The following is a 22,830-nucleotide window of genomic DNA, read 5'->3' as shown; positions in this document are numbered from 1 at the left end:
GCCCTTTAACCCATGGCTCACCACTTGCCATCTTTGGGACCCTGTTACTTATGATCGCCTTATTGATCGAGTCACTAATGCCATGGAACATGAGAGCAAGCGCTTCCCTCCCGGTTTGCTCCCCACCTTGATAACCATCCGCTCCTGCCTTCAAGGCTCCCTCCCCCCTGATAGAGGCCCCGTTAAATCCAAAGAGGCCCTATCAACCCAGCCAACAGACTCAGATAGCGATACTAATTCAAATCATGACTCGGACACGGAGTCCTTAGTCGAGCAGATTAACAACGCGCTCGAGGTGACTCCCAAAAAGCAAAATAACACTGCGCCACGCCAAGATGGCGAACTTCCTCCTTCTTCTTCCATCGAGGGGAGGAAATGCTCCGGCGATGACATCAGCCCTAAGCTGGGCCGGAAACCGCGTATGCTTTACCCCGCCCTTCCACAGGGCGGAGCTAGTCCACCATCTTATGCCTTGAACCCCACCCTTTCACAGGGCGGGGCTGATCCACCATCTTGTGTCTTAGCCACGCCCACCGCGCCGCCATCTTGCGACGCTTGGGGCCTCCCACTCCCGCCTCTCCCTCCGGCGAGCTCCCCTTCGGAGCCGCTACCGGCAGCTGCCGCTGTTCCTCCCACCCTGCCGACTAACAACCCCTGGCTGCCTTCTGCACCTCAAGGCAACCCTTGGGGCAACGCTCCCCCTACCCCCACTCCCGCGCCAAGTCCTCTGCAAGCGCGTCCTCCTTTCTCTCGTGCTTTTCGCTGTTTTCCTCTTAACCTTGCCCCCACCCCACAGAGGCCGCATGACTGGTATCCCATTGACTTAGATACTATCAAGCAGCTTCGCAAGGCCGTCAAGGAGGACGGGTTAGGTAGCCCATATGCTTCCCAAATACTACAGGATCTCGCCATGAACTATTGCCTCCCACAAGACTGGGCCTCGCTTGCCCGTTCAATTTTTAACCCCGGTTAGTTTGTTGACTGGCGTGCTCACTTCCAGGCAGAAGCAGCTAAGCAAAGTGAGCAAGATGCAGCCATTGGAGTCTATCATCCCCCCGAAGCCTATTTGGGCACTAGAGCATTTCTAAATGCATCTGCTTATATTAATGTCCCTGCTGCCTTCTGGACTATCCTCAGAGGCATCGCCTTACGCGCGTTTGCCAATTGCTCTGCCTGTCGGCCTAATAAATTCACCAAGCTCTTCCAGGAGCCGAGTAAGCCTTTCGCCACCTTTGTCTCCAGAGTCGAAGAAACCTGCGCTCGAAGGGTAAGTAATCCCCAGGCCCAATATTACATGTGCCCATCCTCAAATCCTGGAAAATCGTACTGCAATTCCCCCAACGAGTACTACTGTGCATACTGGGGGTGTGAGACATTAGCCAATAATTGAAAGCCTCCTGTTCCTAATCATTACCTTACCTTAAAGTGGGCCCCTACAGGGTGCAAACTCCCTACTGTTAACTGGCTCGGCCAAGAAAGTGAGAGATCCTGCACACAGCTTAATCTTACAGTGCAGCTCCCCACTAATCCCTCCTGGTTACTCGGTCAAACTTGAGGCTTCAGAATCTATAAAAAAGGAACCGACCGAGGATCACTTATTCTAATAAAAAAGGAGGCTGTAAACCAACCAGGCCAAAATACTGCTTTAAAAACACCCTCTGGCATAGGTCCCAACCAAGTCATTAACCCCCTTTTTCCACAGCTCTCCAGCCTCACCTCAACTCCAACCAGCTGCACCTCAGCTGCCAACAGCGCATCGCCAACCCCACCACCCCAACCTTTTCTGCCCCCCTCTCGTTATTCCTCTCCCCTCCTCAGCCTCATCCAAGCCGCCTTTGCCTCAGTGAACTCCTCCAACCCCAATTTTACCTCCTCCTGCTGGCTCTGCCTCTCCACCTCTTCCTCACTGTACGAGCCCGTTGCCTCCAACCTCTCCTTTTCAGAAAGCACAGAAGACAGCCCCTTAAAATGCAATTGGAATACCTCTGCCGTCCCCCTGACCTTTCATTCAGTCTCCTATACGGGAAAGTGCGTCCGCCCTCGCTCCAGTAACTCTCCCGACCTCACTGCCTGTGCCAGCTACTCATCTCCCAGCAGCTCGGCAAAATTTCTCATTCCTCATAATTCCTCCCAATGGCTCTGCTCCTCTACAGGACTTACCCCCTGTCTCAGCACGAATATCATCAGTGAATATAAAGAAACTTGCCTCCTAATTGTCCTTATCCCTAGGGTTTTATACCACAGCGAAGAAGACTTCTTCCTCCGTCTGGAAAGAACTGCAGCTCCTGCCCTTCTGCAAAAGCGAGAGCCCATCACCGTCCTCACAATTGCCTCCCTCCTAGGTCTTGCCGGCGCTGGCACCGGAATCGCTGCACTAGCCAGTCAAGGCTCCGCCCTAACTCACCTCGGGGCGGCTATTGACGAGGACATTCGTCACCTACAAAACGCTATTTACCATCTAAAAAATTCTGTCAATTCCCTCTCTGAGGTCGTGCTCCAAAACCGCCGAGGTCTTGACCTTCTCCTCCTCAAAGAAGGAGGCCTCTGCGCCGCCCTAGGAGAAGAGTGCTGTGTATATGCCAATTCCACAGGTCTCGTCGAGGACAGCCTGAAAAGGGTCCGAGAGGGACTGGAAAAGCGTAAAAGAGATCGTAAAGCCACCAATTATTGGTCCAGTTTTTTCACTCTCATCCTCCCATACATCCTTCCTTTTCTTGGCCCCCTATTAATAATTATTCTAGCTCTCATCTTAGGACCCTGCCTCATCCGCAAAATTGTCCAGCTTGTAAGAAAACAAACAGATGCCATTTTTTCCTCGTTCGTGCAAATCCAGTATCAGCGACTCGCCACCTCTGACACCCCCCACTCCAAGATGACAGCCAACCCTCCGCGACCTCAACGACACCGGTCGACTCGCCAACCGCGAGGCCCTTCTCAATCACCTGAACATCGCTCTCACCTCGAGTTCCAGCTTCTCTGAACCCCTGAACTTTAAACCCCTGAACTTTAAACCCCTCACCTTCGCCCAGCCCGCTGCAGCGAAGCCCTTGTCGAGCGCCCGGGCACCACACCAACACTGAGCTCCAGCCTCGCTGAGCCACCGTCAACCCCTTTTTCCCTTCCCTTACCTCCCCCTTCCCTCACCCTTAGCGGACCTCTCCGGTAAAGCCTCTTCCTCTAATTAGAAAAGAAAGGGGAATTGCGGGGACTGAGCTTGTGCCTCGACTTACCAGGCCTGGGCCAGGGGACTTGATATCACCCCCTGGGGAGGGTAGTAGGTACGGGCGTGAGTGCCCTCTGCAGCCCCCCCGAGCCTGAGGAGCGAGGTCAAGGCAGCTCCCTTTTCCTCACCCAAAATGCCACTGGCAGGGGAGGCTTGCCGGAGGAAACCGCCTTTCTCCCAACTGCCCTTTCCCCACTTCCTTATCTTACCCACATACTCCCTTGTGCCAAGGCCACTCCTGCCACCGCCAGTGCGCATGCACCGTGGCCAAAACAACCCCCGCCCGCTGCAACGGCTCCTGCGTCCTCTCAGAACCAATCCTAGCCCCTCTCCCTTCAATATTGCCATTTTAGGCTACTTCACCTCCTTTCCAGCCCTGCCCCTCTTACCAGCCTATATAACCTGTAATCACCCCTGAATAAATCTCTTTGGCGCATACTCCTACTGGATGAAGAGGGTTTTTGTCCTTATCGCCGCCCTCCATACCTTGCACGCCTCTCGCCGAGGACCTTGGCCACGTCCTCCGCTTCGCCCTCGCCTCCGGGAAAGAGCCCCCGCCGCCGGTACCCTTTAAGCAGCCCCGAGAGCTGAGGGCTCGGCTACCGGCCGCCACTCCCCCTAGAAGCAGTAACCCCGACCGCACTTACTATGCTCCAAGTTCTCGTTAAACTTCAAGGTAACAAATAGACCTTTCCCTTCAGCCTGGGCTGTTCTGCTTCTGGGCACGTGGAGGACACACTTTCACCTAAACTTCATCCTCCCAAAAGACGCTCCCCGTGTCTCCGTGGCTCCTCCAGGCAGCCAATGGCAGTCCAGGCTGCAGGGTCTGAACATGCCGTCAGGTTGTTAGTTGCAAATGTCAGAGTAGAAACAACACATCTACCCTGGGGTCCCAGCGTCCAGGGAAGGGCTTGCCTGCTTCCTGCACAAGGCTCCTCGGCGGCTCCCAGGCCTCTGCAGACCCAACCGGAGTCCCGGTCCTGGATGGAGAGTGCCCCTGCCATACACACACACATGCACACATATATGCACATGTACACACACACATGCACACACATCCACATAGGCACACACATTCTCACACATGCACGTGCATGCACATACACGCATGCATACATATGCACACACATATGCATGCATACATGCACTCGTGCACATGTACACACACATGCACATACATCCACATAGGCACACAATTCTCACACGTGCACATGCATGCACATACACGCATGCATACATATGCACACACGTGCACACATATATGCATGCATACATGCACCTGTGCACATGTACACACACATGCACACACATCCACATAGCCTCACACATGCACATGCATGCACATACACGCATGCATACATATGCACACACACATATGCATGCATACATGCACCCGTGCACGTGCATGCATGCACATGCACACACACGCACACCAGCAGGGAGTGGCTCTGTGGTAAGGGGCTTCAGACTGTCCTGCACTTTAAGAGCAAGCTCATCTGCTTAAATTCCCCTTGGACTCCTAACCTCTCCCCAGGGCAAGGAAGCCCTGTCTGCCCCAGTCCGCTTCCTGCTGGAAAATACTCCCAGCAGCCTCCCTTGCTCTGGACCAGCCACCACCAGGGTCCAGGGGCAGTGGCTGGGGCAAGCTGGGGGCTCTGGTGTTTCCGGGGGAAGAGGTGGGACGAGTGGGGAAGGAAGGAATAAAGATGAGATGTTACTGGCAGGAGGTGGGAGCCGCTGGCGCCCTGGCTCTCTGTCCCCTGGTAAAAGCCCTCCTGCAGGGGGGGCAGCCCCTCTTCTTCAGGTGGAGTCATCTCCTCAGCCAGGTTTCCGGAGAGAAACGGAAATACACCGCTCTGAGGGCTCTCGTGCCTCGAGTGCCTCCTGGGTTCCAATGAACTTCCTTTTTAAAAACCCTTTTCTTTCATTTTCAGATATAACCGGGAAAGTGACAGAAACAAGATATTTTGATATGTACAAAGATGGTAAGAAAATTATGTTCCTGTTCAAGTGGGTTAAAAACATAAAATTAAGATTAAATATACACATAAAAAATGTCAGACGTTCTTATCTTGCCTACTAAAAAGAAATGGCTAGCAACTTACGTGAATTTTCTAGAACAGTCTTATGTAAATCCTCTTAGGTTCTAATTGAGTTCACATCATACAGTTTCCAGGAATTATCTACAAGTATCTTTTCTCCGGTCACACTTTTCCTGCATCTTTCCCTGCTGTGCCCTCATCCAATAACAGGAAGGGAAAACGTCTTTTTTTTTGTTGTTTTAACCAAATGTAAAATGATGTTAGCAGCATCCAGCCCTGACTGTCATCAGCAAAATTCCTGCTGGGCTCAGAGCCCCTGTTCCCGGGAGCCCCAAGGTGCCCGTTCCCCCTCCACGGGCTTTCCCTTCCGGGCACGGGATCTCGGCTGCAGGGGTCCGTTGGGATACACCAGTCCCTCTTCTTTCTAACGCTCAGGGGTGTTGGAAACAAGTTTTCAGAAAGAAAATGGGTTAGAGTGGTAGAAAGTGCTGGAACCCAAGTGGAAAATCACAGGGCTCCCTTCCTCCGTGGGCATGGCTGGTCTCTCAGCACAGAACTGCCCGTGTTCCAGTTTGCTCTGAGTTGTCTTGTGCTCAGTTCTGCAGCGTTTCCTGTGGGCTGCTCTGCTCTACAAAGGCCACCGCTTTGGGCCGGGTCCTTTATTACTGATTCTTGAGAATTCCCTGACCATGTGCAGATGTTTTCATTTCAGTCTGATAGATGGAATCCGTCTTCAGGATCTGATTTCTAAGGAGGTTCTTTCCTCCAGGAGCACCAGCTGCCTTGTTCTTCAGTCTCCAAAAGCTCCTTATGTTGACCCCTCTTAGCTATAACCCTGTGGCAAGGTTCCAGGAGAGTTCCTTCCCTCCTGCCCCTGCAGTCCACCCTGGGGTCCCACCTCGGAACCCGGGTACCCGTTCGCTGGTGCAGACACCGGGCACCACTGGCACGGCTGGGAGAAGACAGAGGAGGGGTCAGAGGACTCCTGGAGGATATGGACCCCGAGCGCAGAAGGGAGCACAGCTCCAGGGCCAAGACTCCAGTCTCTAGGAGATCCTAACCCTGATTTGCATCGACCCAACAGATAACTCCGGACCCATGACTAAGTTTATTCAGAGTGCGCCCGAGAAATCCCTGCTCTTCATGGTGACCCACGACGACGGGAGCAGCAGGTGAGCATCCACGGGCTTGTCGCAGCGGTGAGCAGGAGGCCTGGCCAGGTGGGGGTGGAGGAGGCCGGGCCTCCTCAGAGCCCCTCTTGACCTTCTCAAGGGAAGATCCCACAGCCCAGGAGCCGGCTGCTGCTTCCGGGAGAAAGAAGGCAAGCACGTGCACGTCACACTTCCTCTCAAGGGGGAGAGCCCAGTGCGCGCCTCTCCCCTGGCTTCCAGTGGCATAACTCAGTCTCTGCCTCCATCCCACGGCTGACCAGATGTCTGTCCGTCTGTCTCTTTCTTACTAACTGTGGCCAGATTTCCTGTGCTTACAAGGACACCACTCCTACTGGCTTAAGAGCCTGCCCTGACCCAGTTTCTCTTAACTAATAACTTCCTCAAAGGGCCTGCTTGCAAATAAGTCACCATTCACCAGGACTGCAGATTGGAACTTGAACATGTCTTTTTGGGGGAGACAGTTTTCAATCCATAACAAGGGAGAATCTAGGTGACTAAGCACTAGAGCAAATAAGTCAGATTAGGGAGTTTTTCCAGGTAACACGAGGAAGCCACAGCTGGCCCTAATTAGGATAAAATGAGAACTGAGGGAAGTGATCAACTCAGGGTGGGACTCGGAGAAACAGGAAAGGAAATTGAGAAAATGTCTCTATATGAGGAACCAAAGAAGGATGAAGCAAACACCCATGCACTTGCACACAATCTGCACAGAGATTTCCCCAGCAGAAGTACGACTTAGCTCAGTGTTTCTCAAAGTGAGTTCTACCAAGTGAGCACACATGCCTTGTCTGCTCACCTTATCAGAGCCTCACAGTGCTTCGTGGCTTTATGGGTTTCCAAGAGGGTGCCGCGGCCACAGCACTGCCCAAATTTATTTGACTTCAGAGTCCTGTCTTGTGGAGTATTCTTACGCTGAGAGTCCTTGGAACACGCTTGGAAAAACTCTGATTTAATTCCTTTAGGAAAATCTGAACTTGTTTTTTTCTCTTATCCCTTTCTGCTCTCCTTCCTCTGCTTACTCTACAGTGCAGTTTTCCAGCGGCAGTATCCTTTAGATTTTCTGCTTTCTTTGTGACACTAGCTTTTTTCAAATATAAGACAGTTTTTTACCTTCACTTTAGTCTTTCAGTGACTTCCATCAACCTTATTTTGTGCTCAGTAAACAAGGGGCAACAAGGACAGGAAATTGTGTTGGCTGGGTGTGAGGAGATAACTGGACCCTAAAACACAAGGGCTTTTCTGAGTTGAGAATTAAAATTACCTGCCTCAGATTGAGGTCTAAACGTTGTCATATAGTAAACTAGAAATTCCACACACCCAGTGTGGGTGCCATTGTACCTCCTCCTGTTTGCCACACAAGGAGGTGAGAGGGCTCAGAACCTCTGTCCCAGCACGCACACACGTCCAGCATGCTGCCCGCCTGTTGGCGCATGTGAAACACTCCCCTGCTTTTTGTCTTTGCTGTCAGATTGAAGGACGACGCCAAGAAAGCCATTGAAGCTCTTGGGAGTAAAGAAATCAGGAACATCAGCTTCAGGTCAAGCTGGGTATTTCTTGCAGCCAAAGGGGTTGAACTTCCTGCAGGGATTCAGAGAGAAAAGGTGAGTGCAATTTTTAAATGTTCTTTCCCGCAAATAGCTGATATGATATAAGGGCTGTGATTTGAAAAGGTTCTGAGACGGTTATAAATTCCTGTCTCCAAGCGAGCTCCTTCCTGAAGAGAACCCACAGAGGGTGGTGCTTTGTGCACGTGAGACCCGGAGGAGGCTGCCAGGCTTTGAGGGCTCCAGTTCTGTTCTGGGGAAAGAACTAGTACTGACCGCTTACAGCGGGCAACGGGATTCACAGAGGCAGTGCTTGTAGAGCACTTAAAACCGGGCTGGCACCAAGTCAGCATTCAGTAACCGTCCGCTCCTGTGTTGTGGTGGTGGTAACTTGTTGCATGACTCGCTATAAATCCCTCCCATTATGGTCTTTATTTATCAAAGAAAAATGAAGAGCAACAGAACAAGGTTCTGATTTATGAAGCACTAAGGTGCTTGAGATAATTCCATCAGAGAGCTGACCGAATGTTGTACGAAGTACAAGGGGTGCATCTGGTGAGATCCCAGCCGCCTCTTCCAGAGAGTGAGGCTCTCCGGGAACCAGTGGTGGGATTTGTCTGTGTCAGAAGAGGAGGGGATTGGGCTGCATTGCCAAGGAGCAAGCCCTCGGCCATACTCTACTTCAGGAGAAGCTCCTCCTTTCCGCTCAGCTGGAAGCTCACAGAAGGCAGAGGTGTACATCTTCGGGGGAAGAGCCAGCACTCCAATTTCAGACAAGGACATTTGGTCCCTGTTTTGGTTTGGTAAAGCTGACAAAATGCAATATACCAGAAGTGGGTTGGTTTCTACAGTGGGGATTTATTAATTTACAAGCTTACAGTTCTTAGGTCATGAAAATGTCCATCAAGACATCAGCAGGTGATGATTTCTCCCTGAAAACTGGCTCCCAGAGAGCGTCCGGTAGCAAGGCACATGGCGGCATCTGCTGCCCCTTCTCTACCAGGTTCTGTTGCTTTCAGCTTCTGGCTGCTCTGTTTGTGGCTTCCTTTCTGAGCTTCAGTTCATGTCCTTCTCTCTCTTAGCTTCTTTCTTAGCTCCTGTGGGGCTTTTTTCTGTCCTCTATCCTCTTATAAAAGACTCCAGTAAGAGGATTAAGACCCACCTTGAAGGAAGTGGATCACATCTCCACTGAAATAACCTAATCAAAAAGTCCCACCTATCATAGATCTACACCACAGGAATAGATTAAAAGAACATGAACTTTCCTGGGGTACATACAGCTTCAAACCATCACGGTCCCAGTCCCCCTTGTGCTCTTGGGGTATGTTTACAGTTCTGGGAGGAAGAAAGGGAGATGGCAAACAGTTGCATCTTGGCATCTTTTCGTTGGCAAGACAGCCCTGGGTGGAGAAGAGAGTTGGGTAAGGGCAGTGCTGGCCAAACAACCAGATCACTTGTGGCCAGCTCCCAAGAGAAACCCCAGAAAGTCTCTGATAACCTCTATCATAGTACTCAGGAGGCTTGGAAATCGTTATTTTAGCATGCTTGAAGGACCCAATTTCACACCTTAAAAAGCATGTTTTCTACTTGTAGTTCATATGGTTTTGGCTATTTTTAGGGCAGTTTTAGGTTTACAGAAAAATTGCACAGAAGATACAGAGAGTTCCCATAAATGCCCTCTCCCCCCAACACTCCCCACCACCAGCAGGTCATGCTTGATGTGGGACATTTATAATGATGCACTATTAGTAACTAAAGCCTATAGTTTACAGTAGGGGTCACTCTTTGTGTTGCGCCGTTAGGTGGGTTTTGATACATGCATGATGCCATGCATTATGGTATCAAACAGAATAGTTTCACTGACCTACAGTTGCCCTGGCCCCACCTACTCATCCCCCTGCCCCCCACCCAACCCTGAACCCCTGGCAACCACTGCTCTTTTTACTATCTCTATAGTTGTGCCTTTTCCAGAATGCCCTGTAGTTGGGATCACACAGCATGTGGCTTTGTCAGCTTGGCTTCTTTGTCCCCCCGCTGTGTTCTTTCACACCCAGGAAGCCAGCCCTGCAGGAAGTGTCAGGAGCATTTGTTATCCAGGCTGCAGCCTAGACCTAATCATTCTGTCTGGACACTTTCATGTGCAGTCAGGACCTCATGGATTTGTCCAAAAGTGAGGGGTTCCCTCAACTCTGCTTGCTGAGGATTCCTGGGCCACCTGAACCCACACGAGGGGGCAGGCGTGTGTCTGGGAGGCAGGAAGCTTGGAGCCCGGGGTGAGGTCTGCCAGGGGGGCATGTGTGCTCTTGAACTCGTCGTGGCACCGCTCCAGCTTCAGCTCCCCAACCTGCACAGTGGAAGGTCGGGCCAGGTGATCCTTTTAGTCCCAGGAGTTGTCATATGGCTTGTGTGTGCATGCCCTTGGCTTTCCCTCAACTCAGCATCCTATAGGACCAGTCACCTTAGTGAGCACAGGCTCACCTTGTATGTTCAGAATCAGTCCTTGGAGTCTTAAAGACCTCCGGGCTTTATCCACTTAGCTGTGTGGTCTTCGCAAGTTGCTTAACCTCTCTGTGCCTCAGGATCACCACTGTGAGAAAGGGATAAAGACAGTATGAGGGGCCTTTAGCAGTGTGCTGAGCATAGAGTTGTGGAATCCAGAGAGCCTGGGCCTTTCCTGCTCCTTACCCCCCACCCCCAGCCCACCCAAACACACACCCCTCTGAACATGCTGGCAGACACTGTGGTTCTCAGCTTGACTCTCCTTAAAAAATGCTGATGCCCAGGCCCCACTCAGGCCCATCGAATCAGAATGTGAGCTGGGGCCTGGGCTGGCAATTCTGGTGCACAAGGATTTAGACCCACTGCTCTGATTTTAGGAGGCAGTGGAGGCCCCAGTTACCTCCTCCAGCGGCTCTGCTCTTTCCCCAGCCGCCTTACCCCGTCCCCTCCCTGGTCCACTGCAACGCAGTTCCCACTCTGACCACCCAGGGCTAGGCTGGACCTCGTGGATTAAAGGCGCAGTTCTCCACAGGGCCACCCTCACTTCAGCTGCAAGTTCAGGGGTTCCCAGGGCCCCCGTCACTTCTGACCAAGTGGCTGCAAGTTTGGAAGTTCCCTCCACCTCTCAAGTTTGATGATTCACTAGAAGAACTCACATAACTCAGGAAATGCTCTACGTAGGATTATGGTTTTATTAGAGCCAAAAGGTTGCAGATAAGGACCAGCAAAAGAAGAAGCAGGTAGGGCGAGGCTGGGAGCAGTCAGAACTTGTCACCTTTGCAGCACATCAATGTATTTCACCAACCAGGGGCGCTCATCCAAGCTTACGTGTCAAGTTGTCCTTATTGTTTCATCAAGCAGGCGGGAGGGAGTGAAGAGCTGACCACACGGTTCAACTCCAGCTCCAGCCCCGCCCCCCCGGAAGTCGGGCACAAAGCCCCCAGCCTCGGATCAGGTGCCCTATTCTGGCCGGCAGGCCCCACCCTGGGTCACCTCGGGCAGCCTAGACTCTCTGGTGGGGGAGGGGAGGCATGAGCAACACAGACACTCCTACCTGGGAAAGGCCACGGATGTGCAGGTTACCTCCCAGGAGCTGGGACAGAGGCCGGACCACTGCTTGGAGGCCATTTTCCTTACTGTACACCCCTCCGCCCTCTTTCCCTCCTGCCCTCCTCCACAGGCTTCTCCACTTGGCCAGGTGCCTGCTCCGCCCGCCCAGCTGCTCCAGGTGACTTAACCTGGCAGGCGTGCCGGTGAGCAGCGAGGACCCCTGCTGGCGGCCAGAGGCATTGCACCATAGGGGGAAGTGTTGAAACACCTGCCGTCTTTAGTACCAATGTGTTTTCCCCATCTGATTTAGGAGGGTGGCCGGACTGTATCAGAAAAGCTGGGAATGAGGCTTAAAGCTCTTCTAAATGTTAATGCTTCAACAAATCAGGTTCTCTATTAATTTAGACGCATAGCTCTGGGCATGTCACTCCCATGCGCAGAAGCTTTTAATGGGCCCACTACGTATTGACTTGAATTTTAAAATATGAGACTTTAAAGATGATTCCATCTGTTATAGTTTGCCAAGCTGCTATGACAAATACTATACAATGGGTTGGCTTAAACAACGAGAACTTACTGGGTCATGGTTTTGAGGCTCACGGATATCGGCAAAGCCGGCTTTCTCCCAGAGTCTGTGCATTCTGGTGGCTGCCGGACATCCTTGGGTGTTCTTGGCTTGTATGTCTGCCTGCTTTCACATGGGCTGTCCTCTCGTTTCTGGCTTCTGTGACTTCTGAGCTCTCTTTATAAGGCCTGAGCAAGCCAAATTAAAGACCACCCTCGTTCAGTTGGCCGCACTTAATGAAGACTTGTTCACAAATGAGTCCACACCCTGACTCAACTCGCCTTAACATATTCAAAGATCCTATTTACCATGGGTTCTCACCCACTGGAATGTGGATTAAGATTAGGAACATGTTTTTTTTTTTTTTTCCTGGGGGACATGATTCAATCTACCAGACCATACAACTTCCTTGTTTTCTAGAGATGTGTAAGTGAGGTTAAAGGTCTTTGGAGTGAGTGTGGCCTGGGTTTACATCCAGCCTCCATCACCACTAGCTCTGTAACCTGGGAATGTTGCTCCCTATCCCTGAGGCTCCTTCGCTTCCCCCGGGGTGGGGGTCATCGCACCTGACCTGCTCAGCTGCTCAGCATGTGTGTCACCTGCTGTGACGTGTCTGCATTAGCATCCCCTCCAGCCGTGTCTTCATCTTGGTCCCTGGTGACTCAGAACTGTAGCTCAGGCCCTTGTCCCTAGCCCAGGCTGTAGGCAGAATCCCTTCTCTCTCTTATTTCCAAGTCCTATGTTGTCCAACATCCCAGCAGCACTGCGGTGTCTTTGCCCATCTCCACACACATGGATTCTCCGTGATTGGATCTTTGTGCCTGTCTCCCTCTGTCTATCGTTTGCTCTTGCCAGTCTCCTTGAAGATCCAGCTCGAGGCTGCTTCTTTTAGGAAGTCTTACTAGCTTTTCTTCCCCCTGCCTGCAAGCTCTTAGGGTGCTTTGTACCTTCCTTGATGGGGCATCCCACTAACACATTAGTATTATTTGTCTTATATGCTTGGATTGTAACCTTTTGAAGGCAGGGAACACATTTTCTTCAATTTTGTGATCCCCAAAGTCTCAACAATGGGTAAATTATATAAGAAGTGTGCTTTTAAGAAGAGATGTATAACCAAGTAGGACTTATCCCAGAAATGTAGGGTTTGTTTACATCCCAAAGTCAATTAATGTAATACACCATATCAATAGCATAAAGGACAAAAGTCACTTGATTATTTCAATAGATGCAAAAAAAAAACATTTAACAAAATCCCAACATCCATTGCTGATAAAAACTCTCAGCAACCTCAGAAGAGAAGGGAACTTCCTCAACCTCATAAAAGTTATCTACAAAAACCCACAGCTAACATCATACTTAATGGTGAAAGACTGAATGCTTTCTTCTAAGATCAAGAACAAGACAAGGATGCTCACCCTGGTCATTTCTATTCCATGTTGTACTGAAGGGTCTACCAAGGGCAGTTAGGCAAAAAAATGAAGCAAAAGGCCTCCAGACTGGAAATGAAGATGTAGAACTATCTCTTCACAGATGACATGATGTTGTACGTAGGAAATTGTAAGGAATCCACTAAAAGACTATTAGAGCTAATAAATTAACAAGGTTGCAGGGTACAAAGTCATTATACAAAAATCATTTGTATTTCTATTTACTTTCAATGAACAATCCAAAAATTAAATTAGGAAAATAATTCCATTTATAATAGCATCAAAAAGAATAAAATATCTAGGAATAAATTTAACAGAAGAAGTGCAAAATCTGTACTCTGAAAACTACAAAGTAAGTAGAAAGATATCCTATGTTCATGGATCAGAGGATTTAATATTGTCAAGATGGCAATACTCCAAAGTGATCTATGGATTCACTGCAGTCCTTATCAGCGCCCCAGCTGGCTTCTCTGTGGAAATTGACAAACCGATCCTAAAATTCATGTGGAATTTCAGGGACCCAGAAGAGCCAAATAATCTTGAAAAAGAAGAACAAACTTGGAGACTCACCCTTCCAGATTTCAAGACTTACTACAAAATGAGAATAACCAAGACAGTGTGGTACTGGCACAAGATAAACGTATAGATCAATGGGCTAGACTTGAAAGTTCAGAAATAAATCTGCACATATTTGGACAATTGATTTTTGACAATGATGCCAAGACCATTCAATGGGGAAAGAATATTCTTTTCAACAAATGGTGTTGGAACAACTGTATATCCACAATTGAAAGAATTAATTTGGACCCTTACCTCACACCATATACAAAAAGTTAACTCAAAATTGATCAAATACCTGAATATAAGAGCTAGAACTGTTAAAATCTTAGAAGAAGATGTTGATATAAAATCCTTATGACCCTGTATTAGGCAGTGATTTCTTGGATATGACATTAAAAGCACAAGCAACAAAAGAAAAATAGATAAATTAAACACCATCAAAATTTAAAACTTCTGTGCCTCAAAGGGTACCATTAAGAAAGTAAAAAGATAATCCACAGAATGGGAGAAAATATTTGCAAATCATGTATTTGATCATGGACTTACAACCAGAAAGTATACAGAACTCTTACAACTCAATAATAAAAAGAGAAATAACCTAATTTTAAAATGGGCAAAGAAAGGGAATAGACATTTCTCCAAAGAACATTTACAAATCGCCAGTAAACACATGAAAAGATGCTTAACACCACTAGCCATGAGGTAATGCAACCAAAACCATAATGAGATACCATTTCATACCCACTAAGATGGCTAAAATAAGCAAAACAGATAATAACAGGTGTAGATGAGAATGTGAATAAACGGGAACCTTCCTACAATGCAAGAGAGAATGTAAAATGGTACAGCCACTTTTGAAAAACAGTCTGGCAGGTCCTAATGTTAAACATAGAATTACTGTATGACCAAAAATTCCATTCCTAGGTACATACCCAAGAGAAATGGAAACATAAGTCCACGCAAATCTTTTACATGAATGTCCGTAGCAACTTTTATTCATAAGAGCCAAAAAGTGGAAGCAATTCAAATGTCCATCAACTGATGAATGGATAAATAAAATGTGGTATATTTTATGGAACAGTGGAATGTTACTGAGCCTTAAAAAGGAATGATTCATGCTACAATGTGGATGAATCTTTAAAACGTTACACTAAGTGAAAGAAGCCAAACACAAAAGGCCACGTGTTGTATGAGTCCATTTATATAAAATGTCCAGAATAGGCAAATCCATAGAGACAGAAAGCTGATTAGTGGTTACCTAGGCCTGGGGGCATGGGTTGAGGAGGGGGTGGTGAGTGACTGCTAATCTGTGTAGAGTTTCTTGATTGGGTGATGAAAATGTTCACAATTAATTGTGGTAATGGTTATACACTGAAGTGTACACTTTAAAAGTGTGAGATTTATGACATGATTTATATCTCAATAAAGCTGTTATAGAAAAGAAGGGATGTATAACTAGACTTCTGAAGTTCAGAATGTTTGTCACTTTACTTAAGCATTTGGTTAATGTGCTCCATTATCTGTGTAAGAAAGAAGGCTAAAGCCGGCCCTAATATGAATACATGTTTATGGAGCAAGGGAGTCTAGGAGTACTCTGGAAAAAAATATAGTTCTTACCTCAAAGAGAAATGAAAGCCCAACATCAGAGCTCTGCTGTCTAATCACAGCAGCCACCAGCCAAAAGTGGCTGTTTACATATAAATTGATTAAAATTGAATGGAATTAAAAACTCGATTCATCAGTCACACTAGCCACATCTCAAATACTCAGTAACCAAATGGGGATAGTGGCTGTTGTTTGGACAGCACAGATACAGAACATGTTGGTCACTGCAAAAGTTTCTATTGGACAGCTCTGCATTAGCATTTTGGCTCACATATTATGACGAAGCACACTGAGAGGAAAATCAAGAACCCAATATAGGATCCCATTCTAGAAAGTGGTTTTGTATATATGCCTTTGCTCACAGTTGCCACAGATTCAATATTTGTTGATTAGCAGAGGGAATAAATAATATTCTTCTTCCCCTACACAGATCAATCACTCTGATAAGAAGAAGAACAGATATAATGGCTGGCCTGCAGAGATACAGATAGAAGGCTGTATACCACGAAAACCAAGCTAGAGTTGCACTTCCTTAATAAATGTGTTTTGTATGGAAAAATGTCTTATGAGAAGCTCAATCTTATCACTTTCAATCTTGCAGTCGATAGCTGTAAGTATTTTAGGTTTATCTTACACTAAACAACATTTGGTAGTTGTATAAAATCTTGGTACTTTTATGCCAGTACACATATATTTGTGTGGGTGCATGTATGTGTATACATATTTTTGTATTGATATGTATCAATGAGCAGGAAAACTGAAAGAAATGGAAATTGCTAAAGGGCATGAAGTGATTTACCCTGAAAAGGAGAGGGTTGAGGAAAGCAACTATTTTCTCCAGGTGTGGAGTCTTATTATCAGAAAAAAGTTTGACCCCTTTGTGGTCCAGACAATTCTGCAGAGACAAAAACTTTATTCTGTTATTACTAAACACACCCTAGTTCCAGACATTCATAGCATGGAAGAGCGAGTAAGAGTAGAGAGGACTTAGCAGACCTTCTTGAGTTTTTCCTGTAGCCCCATGAATTTATTCATTCATTCCTCAAAGAAGATGCCTCCTACCTCCTGGCACCAGGGGTGCAGTGGTGAGCAAGACACAGTCCCTGCCTTTATGTCTGGATGTCACTCCAGTTACTGGCCTTTGGATAATGAGGTGGAGAGGGAGGAAGCTCTGACAGACTGAGAAGGATCTGCTCTGAGGCCGGTGACATCTCAGATTTTCTAGGAGATGCACTCTTAGGTCCAGCTGTCCAAGATGCCTCACACTTAGTGAGACAGCATGTCAAATGATGTGCTGATTAGGGGTTAAGAAAATAAAGTCATGGGGAAAAAGAGTAACTACTAAGCATCCATTCTAACTTCCTTCCAAGCCTGGCTGCACGAGGAGATTGTTAGACACCAGAAGGGCTATGATTTTGATTCTAGGTGAATATGGCTTCTCAGAGTGTCCAGTCTCTCATACACAAGATGGAGGAGTCAGAAGAGATGAATGATTTTCAAGTTATCAGTGGGACTCTTTTTAAAAACATAGTGGCACAGACGCTACCCATCAACAAATGTGGCAATATGAGATGCCCCAGGGTGCCATTCCAGGCCAGAGTCTTTGAACAACTAGCAAAAATTAGTGGAGCCATCTTCCTCAAAATTCCAGAAAATAGTTAAAGGGTTGTAGTAACTGGGCAAATGCTAAATCAAGAAAACACAGCTTCAAAAGTGGTAGGAAAATCTCATGGTACCCTCACTAATCTCTCCCCCACCCCTCCCCAGTGTGGTGTGGAGCTGGCTTGTGCTTCCATTTTGGGTCCCTGGACCTGTTCTGGAGGGACCAGAATAAACTGTATTCATACTGGGGTGTCTATATGTTGGTGCCAGTCTAACAAGTGGGAGCCTGAAAGACTGAAGCAGGAAACTTGTCTGGACTCACCCTCCCAGAAGTTGTATTGCAGACATGCAGTTTGCAGACAGACAAAGCAATGTAAGAAACACTTAAGTCAAAGCAGCCTTTGGTAGGCAAAGTAAGCAAAGTTTTACCTAAATTAAGTCAAGTAATAGAGCACCCATAAAAGGGAGAAAGTCTGTTTCATAGGAAATAAAAGGACATCCAAATTCCTGTAAATTGAGGGATTACCAAGACTATGAACCAGCACAAGCCCAGGACAAAACTCAGATAAGATGGAGAGAACCCCACACTTCTCACTCACCTCAGGCTGATCTTGATAGGAGGGCTAAACCCTGAAGGAGACCACCAGCCAAAACAGAGCCAATTTTCAAAGTCTGTGAAAGGTGTTTTTTGAATTGCTTTATTTGATTTCGGTAGTCTCTGGCACTCAAGAAATCTCTGTTTGTATCATTAGCTGGATACAACCTTAAGGAACAGACAGCTCAGGAAATAAATCCCAGAATTAGCACTTTAAAATATTAAAATGTACAGTGTACAACAAAAGATTACAAGACAAACAAGAAATGATGGCCCATCCAAAGGAACAAGATATAAATTCAGAAACCATCAGTGAAGAGGACCAAACTTTGCACATACCAGATGAAGCCTTTTTTTAAATAAATGATTTTCATATGCTCAAGGATATAAAGGAAAACAAGGAGAAAGAACTAAAGTATATCAGGAAAACAATGAATTCAAATATGAGAATCTCAGTAAAGAGATAGAAATTTTTTAAATGAACCAAATAGAAATACTGGAGTTGAAGACCACAGTAACTGAAATGAAAAATTCCCAAGGCAGTTGCAACAGCAGCTTGGAGCTGGCAGAAGAAAGAATCAGTGAACTCAAACACAAGACAATTGAAATGATTCAGGCTGAAGAGCACACCAATATATACATTATGAGAGTCCCAGAAGGACAAGAAAGAAAGGGACAAAAAGAATATTCAAAGAAATAATGACACAAAACTTCCAAAATTTAACAAAGACATGAATATATACATTCCAGAATCCGGTAAACCCCAAACAGGATAAACCCAAAGGGAGACACACCCAGACACATAGTCATCCATCTGTCAAATGCCAAGGAATAGAAGAGTGTTCTGAAAATTGCAAGAGAAAAGCAATATGTTATATACAAGGGAGACCCAGAAAGATTGTGATTTCTCGTAAGAAACCATGCAAACAAGAAGGCAAGGGTGGGGCGGCGGGGAATGCAAGAAGCAGAGTGAATCATGGCAGATGTGTATATTGAAAACAATATGCTTTCCATGTTTAAAAAGCTGAAAAACCTGGATCTGCAACAGAATGAGATCTCCAAAATTGAAAGTGAGGCTTTCTTTGTTTTAAGCAAACTCGCCACCCTCTTACTGCAGCACAACCAGATCAAAGTGTTGATGGAAGAGCTGTTCATTTACACATCTCTCCTGAGCTACCTGCGTCTTTATGACAACCCTTGGCACTGTACATGTGAGATCGAAATGCTCATCTCAATGCTGCAGATTCCAAGGAACTGGAATTTGGAGAACTATGCCAGATGTGAAAACCCACAAGAACTAAAGAATTAAAAAACTGTGGCAGATAAAACCTAAACAGTTATGCAGTGAAGGAGAAAAGGAACAATTAGACTCCAAACCCAAAGTACGAGGGAGACCCCCAGTCACCAAGCCTGGGGTGGCCTCTACTGTTTGCCACAATTATGTGTTTCCATACAAATGCTGGACTGCAAAAAAAAAAAAAAAAAAAGTTGGAGAAAGTTCCAAACAACATCCCTCTGGATATTATTAAACTTGACTTATCACACAGTAAGATCAACCAGCTTTGACCCAAGGAATTTGAAGGTGTTCATGAGCTACAGAAATTAAATCTCAGTAGCAATGGCATTGAATTCATAGATCCTGCTGCTTTCTCAGGGCTTACTCACTTTGAAGAGTTAGATTTATCAAACAACAGTCTGCAGAACTTTGAACATGGAATATTAGAAGACTTGTATTTTTTGAAACTTTTTTGGCTCAGAGATAACCCTTGGAGTTACAACATCCACTACCTCTATTACTGGTTAAAGCACTACTACAATATCCACAATAACAGCCTGGAATGCAAAGTGCCTGAAGAATGCAAAGGGTGGTTTGTGGGGAGATATGTTCAGAGTTACTTTGAAGAATGTGGCAAAGACAAGTTACCAGCATACCCTGAAACATTTGACCAGGATACTGAAGATGACTAATAGGAAAAAAATACATAGGGATCATATAACAAAGTGTAAGAATCACTGTAGTTGGATAACTTAGAAATTGTTCTGGTTGCAACTAGTTCTGTATTTGCTATGACAGTGTCAGAGAAGCATATGTTTACATTTTGATTGTGTTGTCTATTTATGCAGCGTTAGCCAGCTAATGGAGGGTTTCTTTGATTTTTATTATTATTATTGTGACAATTTTAGTAATCAAGGGAATACTGCCATCCTGCTTGTCTTTCCATTTGCACCCTGATCCTACACTGGTAAACTGCAGGAGTTGGGTCCTAACGGTAGCATTAGTATTTCATAATGTCCTGTATAAATGTTTTTACTGCCTGTTGAAAATAATAATAAACTTGGTTCATATAAAAAAAAAAGACATTGGAATAAAATAAAGTAATGAAAGAAAGCAATTGCCAACCAAGAATTCTGTATCCAGTGAGACTGTCTTTCAAAAATGAGGGGAGATTAAGACATTCCCAGATAAACAAAACTGAGGGAGTTTGGTACCATTATATCTTCCCTACAAGCAATGCTAAAGGGAGTTCTTCAGACTGGAAGGAAAGGACAGTAGATATTGGATCAAAGTGGCGTGAAGAAATAAAGATCTCTGGTAAAGTTAACCGTTTAGGTAATTATAAAAACCAGTACTATTGTATTGCATTTGTTGGTATGTAACTCCATTTTTTACTTCTTACAGGTTTTAAAATGCAAATGCATTAAAAGTAATTATAAATCTATGGTTTCGTATAGACAATATTCAAAGATGTAATTTGTAATGAGTACAACAAAAAAAGAAGGGGATTGAATGGGGTATAGGAAGAGTATTTGTTTATGCTATTGAAATTGGTATCAAATCAAGCATGATTGTTATAGGTTTAGGATGTTAAATTTAAGCCCCATGGTAACCACAAAGAAAACATGAAAAATACATCCAGAAAGAAATGAAAATGGACTTAAAATGATATGAAACAAAAATCTACTACAGAAGTAGGCATTAATGGAAAAATTGAAGAACAAAAAAGTATAAGACTTATAAAGACCAAATAGAAAAATGGCAGAAGAAAGTTGTGCATTATCAGTGGTTACTTTAACTATAAATTGATGATACTCTTCAGTCAAATGACAGAGATTGGCATATTAGATTTTAAAAATTAAAGCATGACCAAACTATATGTGGTTTACAACAGACTCACGTTAAATTCAAAGACACAAGAAGGTTGAAAGTGAAATGATAAGAAAAAATATGCCATGCAAATAGTAACACAAATAGAGCTGGGATAGCTATACTAGTATCAGATAAAATAGAATAAGTCATAAAGTGTTATGAGGGATGAAGAAGGTCACAATATATTAATAAGGGGGTCAGTTCAATAAGAAGGCATGACAATTATAAAGATATAAGCAGAAACCCCAAAATATGTGAAGCAAAAATTTACAGATTTGAAGTGAGAAATAGACAGTTCTACAGTAATAGTTGGAGACTTCAGTACACCAATTAAATAATAGATAGAAGATCAAGAAGAAAATAGGAGACTTAAATGATACTATGAACCAACAGACAAATAACTAGTAAAGAGATTGAAGATTGAATTGGTAATCAAAAACATCCCAACAAAGAAAAGCCCAGAATGAGATGCCTTCACAAATGAATTTTTCCAAACATGTGAAGAAGAATTAACACTAATCCTGCCCAAAGTTTTCCCAAAAATCAAAGAACATTACCTAACTCATTCTATGAGGCCAACATCACCATAATACCAAAGCCAGACAAAGATACCACAAGAAAAGAAAATTACATACCAATGCCTTTGTGAATATAGATGCAAAAGCCCTCAACAAAATGCTAGCAAGCCAAATCCAAAGAAGTATACACCGTGACCAAGTGAGATTTATCCCAGGTATAAAAGGGTGATTCAACATAAGAAAATTAATCAGTGTAATATGCTACATTAACAAAGTGAAGGGAAAACAAATCTCATGAAGATCTCAGTAGACACAGAAAAGGCATTTGACAAAATCCAGCACCCATTCTTGATTAAAAAAAAAAAAATTCCTCAACATGATAAAGGGCATATATGTAAAAAACAAAAACAAAACAAACAAACAAAAAAACAGCTAATATCCTAATCAATGGGTAAAGACTGAAAATTTTCCCTCTAAGATCTGGAAAAAGACAAGGATGCCCACTGTCACCACTGTTATTGGACATTGTGCTGGAAGTTCTAACCAGAGAAATTACGCAAGAAAAAGAAATAAAAGGCATCCAAATTGGAAAAGAAGTAAAACCTTCACTTTTTTCAGATAACATGATCATATGTACAGAAAATCCTCAAAAATCAACAATAAAGCTCCTAGGACTAATAAATAAATTCAGCAGTGTGGTAGAGTACAAGATCAACACCCCAAAATCAGTAGTGTTCCTATACCCTAGTAATGAACAATTTGAAGAAGAAATCAAGAAAAAAAATCCATTTACAAAAGCAATAAGAGAAAAAAATAGGGACAAATCTAAATAATGATGTAAAGGACTTGTATACAGAAAACTACAAAACATTACTAAAAGAAATCAAAGAATACCTAAAACTATAAAACATTACTAAAAGAAATCAAAGAATACCTAAATAAATGGAAGGACGTTCCACATTCATGGATTGGATGACAAAATATTGTTAAGATGTCAATTCTACTGAAAGCAATTTACAAATTCAAAATAATCCCAATCAAATTCCAACCTCCTTCTTTGCAGAAATGGAAAAGCCAATCAGCAAATTTATATGAAAGAGTAACAAAGGTAGAGGACTCACACTTCCTGATTTTAATACTTATTACAAAGCTACAGTAATCAAAACAGCATAGTACTGGCACAAGGACAGACAGATGGACAAGTGGAATTGAATTGAGAGTTCAGAAATAAGCCTTCACATCTATGTCCAGTTGACTTTTGATGAGGTGCGAAATCCAT

The 22,830-nt window shown here is 45.1% G+C and overlaps 1 protein-coding gene and 1 pseudogene across 3 annotated transcripts in view; both read left to right on the top strand.

Annotated features, from left to right (window-relative positions):
* Positions 1-16,220, top strand: part of FAM3B (FAM3 metabolism regulating signaling molecule B) — an 80,944-nt gene extending 64,724 nt beyond the window's left edge. For all 3 annotated transcript variants that reach the window (XM_037831458.1, XM_037831461.1, XM_037831457.1), the window contains 4 exons: positions 5,158-5,208; positions 6,350-6,437; positions 7,906-8,038; positions 16,119-16,220. In XM_037831458.1, the coding sequence (XP_037687386.1) occupies positions 5,158-5,208; positions 6,350-6,437; positions 7,906-8,038; positions 16,119-16,208 (362 nt within the window). In that variant the 3' untranslated portion in view covers positions 16,209-16,220. The remainder of the gene's footprint in view (positions 1-5,157; positions 5,209-6,349; positions 6,438-7,905; positions 8,039-16,118) is intronic.
* A 2,641-nt stretch (positions 16,221-18,861) lies between these two features.
* On the top strand, positions 18,862-20,020 carry LOC119542224 (annotated as a pseudogene).
* The last annotated feature ends 2,810 nt before the right edge of the window (positions 20,021-22,830 follow it).

The sequence above is a fragment of the Choloepus didactylus genome, chromosome 1, assembly GCF_015220235.1.
Source record: "Choloepus didactylus isolate mChoDid1 chromosome 1, mChoDid1.pri, whole genome shotgun sequence".
NCBI lineage: Eukaryota > Metazoa > Chordata > Mammalia > Pilosa > Megalonychidae > Choloepus > Choloepus didactylus.
The sequence above is the reverse complement of the archived record's forward strand: the minus strand, read 5'-3'. Positions and strand labels throughout refer to the sequence as shown.